The sequence below is a fragment of the Etheostoma cragini genome, chromosome 22, assembly GCF_013103735.1.
Source record: "Etheostoma cragini isolate CJK2018 chromosome 22, CSU_Ecrag_1.0, whole genome shotgun sequence".
In the NCBI taxonomy this organism is placed as follows: domain Eukaryota; kingdom Metazoa; phylum Chordata; class Actinopteri; order Perciformes; family Percidae; genus Etheostoma; species Etheostoma cragini.
The window spans coordinates 1,447,412-1,450,925 of record NC_048428.1 but is presented as its reverse complement, the minus strand read 5'-3'; the positions used below and the strand labels follow the sequence as shown (position 1 = coordinate 1,450,925).

Sequence of the window (3,514 nt, the reverse complement as noted above, 5' to 3'; positions counted from 1 at the left end):
GGCGCTGCCCAGGAAGCACTGCCACATGGGTTCCTGAGGGAGAGGCTGGGAGCCACACTCATCGATCAAACCCTCCATGATCTCATGTTCGGTGCTCATGGTGCGAAGGATTCGCCGGCACGCCTCCTGGCAGTGGGTAGCCTCTGCCCGGTCACAGCAGTACAGACCTGTGAGCAAAGTGTACTCCATCAGATATGTATGGCTCCCCCCACCAAACAAGGCTTAGAAGAGTTGACCAATGTCAGCCACTGCAAACAGTCTCTACAGGTCTGCTCGTGGTCACTGAATAAAGGACTGACTTACAATGTCTGAGGCGTTAAGAGAAATATCTGTTTGTGTCAGGTACTTGTGACAAAGTTCAGAAAGTTAGCAAACATTAGTTCCATGGGGACAGCTAAGCAGGGTTTTCAGTAGCAGGCTCCCAGGTGCTGTTTCTGTGAGGTGAATGGGTCCACAGGGTTGATCACAGATGGACTGACACAATATGGTATGAAAAAGGATGTGTAGGATGTCTGAATGAATGCTCCACACCACAGGCAAACAGATATGACTTCCAATAAATACTATCATAAACACTGGAGATGTTTTTACTGTCCACAATCCACAATCAGTTGAGTGGTTAATGTTTTGAGCAGCTAGAAGGAAGGCAGCGATACTGTGCATGTATGTGTGAGGTGTGTGTTGGACCAACAGAGACCCTTACTGTCAATGGGGCTGCGTATGGGGTAGGACTTGGTGAAGTTGCTGACGCAGCTGAGCAGCTGAGCGCTGTGACTCTGACAGTACTCTTTGACAGCGTTGATCTGGGACACGGTGGGGGTCGAGTCGGTCCTGAAGATGGCCTGGCAGTACTCCCTGCAGGTGGTGTGACGCCCTGCATAGCTGCAGCAGGTGGAGCCCACTGCAGGAACACACACACACACACACACACACACACACACACACAGATGTAACAAAAAATGTAATACCAATACCAATTAAAAGCTTGAGACACTCACGGATGAATATTAATATTACCCTAAAAACTGTTTACAGATTGGTGTCTGTGGTCAACAACCTGAAGCCAAAGCATTGACACGTTATGATCAAAATACATCTGATTGACCATTGATTGACTGTTTGGTCCTGAGTACAATGGCTGGACACATACTCAGTGGCAGATACAAACACTCCTCAGGTGGGATCGATCTGTCTGAAGCTGACACTAACCATACATGAGACTGCTCATCAGGAAGTTACTGAGTTCACATCCTGCCAACTCTGCTCTGCTCTGTGTGTGTGTGTGTCTGTGAGTGTGTGTGTGTGTGTGTGTGTGTGTGTGTGTGTGTGTATGTTGTGTATTCACAGAAAGAGAAAGAAGCAAGCCCATCTATTGGTCTGAGAAGATAGTGGTGTGTATGTATTTTTAATGGCTGGAAGCAGATATGAGAGTGTGAGTGTGTCTGTGCGAGGAACAACTTACTTTCATTTTTGGTGATGCAGCCGTAGAGGGGGTTCTAGAAGGAGAAGAGATAAGCGGTGGTGAAGCTGTTTCCAGTGACTAACTGAAAGCTGGCAGAGCCCTGTCCCCCACAGGGACCATGTTAGGACCATGGTGCATAATTCTCAGCTTTGGAATCCCTGTTCTATAGGTAGATAAATATGTTCTTGTCTTCTTCTATTTATTTATGTATTTACAGTATCGTTTACAGTCTTCTTTTATACAATGCTGTTGTATGTAAATGTAAAGGTTACTATTAGTATGGTATGTGTTTCACAGCAGTAGCACTACAAGTGCAATTGGTAGTAGTAGTAGAGTTATTAGGAATAGCAGTAGCAATCTATCTTTTTATTTCATTCTTATCAGGTCATGTCACTACGAGAGAACTTGGGTTAAAACAGGAATCGGCTCTTTTAATCATTATCACAAGAAGCTGCAGCTGAAATCATGTGATTGGACTTACCTCTGTGACTTTTTTGCAGACTTTTGATATGTCATTCTTAGATGATGCCTTTAAGGAAGAGGAAAGGAAATCATGAAACCAGAAGGGAAAACATTACAAGCTGAAGGTCTGAGCCAAAAGAAAGGTACTCCTGTTATCCCACCTGTCTGCATTCCCTGCGACACTCAGCGGAGATAGCCAGCTCACAGCAGCCCAGCCCCACCCAGCCATCGGACTTCCTGGATACTCCTGGACACAAACCAAACAGCACACACCATTAATCATGTGCTAGGGGAACAGTTTGTGGAGGCTGGTTCATTTATCACACAATATTGGCCTTCAATAAAATCTAGATATAGTATGTATTGTTGTTCATGGTGAAACTTCTTTTCTTCTTCTTTACATGGTCCTTTCTTTTTCATCTGTCTGTTGCCAATATGACTTGGTAGATTTTTATTCAGGCAGTTTCTGTGGGGATTAGAGTTGTTCCTGCTTCTGCTGCCAGTGATTAATCTTCAGACCCCCCCTTTAAGTTACTGACCAATCACAGCTAAACGTGCACTCGGACGTGTATGACGTAGCGTGGGGTCATGGGAGTAGTCTTCACCACCGCTGGCCTCATTGCATGAAAGTTACCTTATGAAGCCTACATAACTTTAAGGTTGACATTTCGCTTCACAGGACACAAACGCCTGTCTCCTAGGTGAAAGTCCACTGAGTGTTTGACCCATCCACCCGACCCGCCTCGCCATCTTACAACACTGCAGTCCAGCAGTTGCTCTGAGTGTCGGTTATTGACCCAGATGGCTGATCCAGCTTTCCAATAGCTGATAATGGCCTTGTGAGCCAACTAGGAGGCAGAGTAGGGCTTGCAGCCTCATATGTATGGTAGTGCTAACAATGGGTTCAATCAGCTGATAACATCCAGAGCGGTTGTCCAAATATTATCTTCCATCTCTCTTTTGTTGTACCAACAGATACCAAGCGGTGGATTTTGTGCAGTATCACTATTCATTGTGTTAATGTAGAGTTCCAACAAGTCCCACAGCAAGTTGCAGGAGTTGATGAAGATATTCTGGAAAATAAAGATAGTTGATTGAATTTGGCACATGGAGGATTTAAAATCGCTAAAAGCAGCTGGAACGCAGTGAAGATCAGAGAACCCATGAATGAGGGAGGGTCCTGAGGCTATGTGGACGCCAGTGTTCAGAGGCTGAAAAGGTAAGAATAACAAAAGCTTCCATCTGGAGGCTATTAGGCTTCTGACAGGTAGATTTGTTCCAAGCACAGGCAGCAGGACTTAGGCCTTTGATCCGTCGCCTGTTCTGTGCTCTGGTCAGTGCCAACTCTCCTCCCAGCTGTTACAGCTTCACTGCTGCCAGTTCTTCTCATGCAACCAGATACACACAGTAGATACAGCTCTGCTCAAATGCTATGTTTCATGTCTTTTCCACAGGCAAGGCATCTCCTTGTGACTTATAGAGAAGAAAATAGATCCATGAGCACTCAGTCAGGAGTGCTTCCAGACACAACTGCCGTGTCTCATAAAGCTGACAGGGCTAACATGTCAACAAATAGTAATGACACATTCA

General features: G+C 45.4%; 1 protein-coding gene across 1 annotated transcript in view; it reads right to left on the bottom strand.

The window, feature by feature from the left end:
- reck (reversion-inducing-cysteine-rich protein with kazal motifs) overlaps positions 1 to 3,514 on the bottom strand; it is a 38,187-nt gene that overhangs the window by 18,846 nt on the left and 15,827 nt on the right. Inside the window, exons 5-9 of the mRNA XM_034862202.1 lie at positions 2,086 to 2,171; positions 1,944 to 1,991; positions 1,463 to 1,496; positions 704 to 901; positions 4 to 167 (exon numbers count right to left, since the gene is read on the bottom strand). Coding sequence (XP_034718093.1) covers positions 4 to 167; positions 704 to 901; positions 1,463 to 1,496; positions 1,944 to 1,991; positions 2,086 to 2,171 — 530 coding nt within the window. The remainder of the gene's footprint in view (positions 1 to 3; positions 168 to 703; positions 902 to 1,462; positions 1,497 to 1,943; positions 1,992 to 2,085; positions 2,172 to 3,514) is intronic.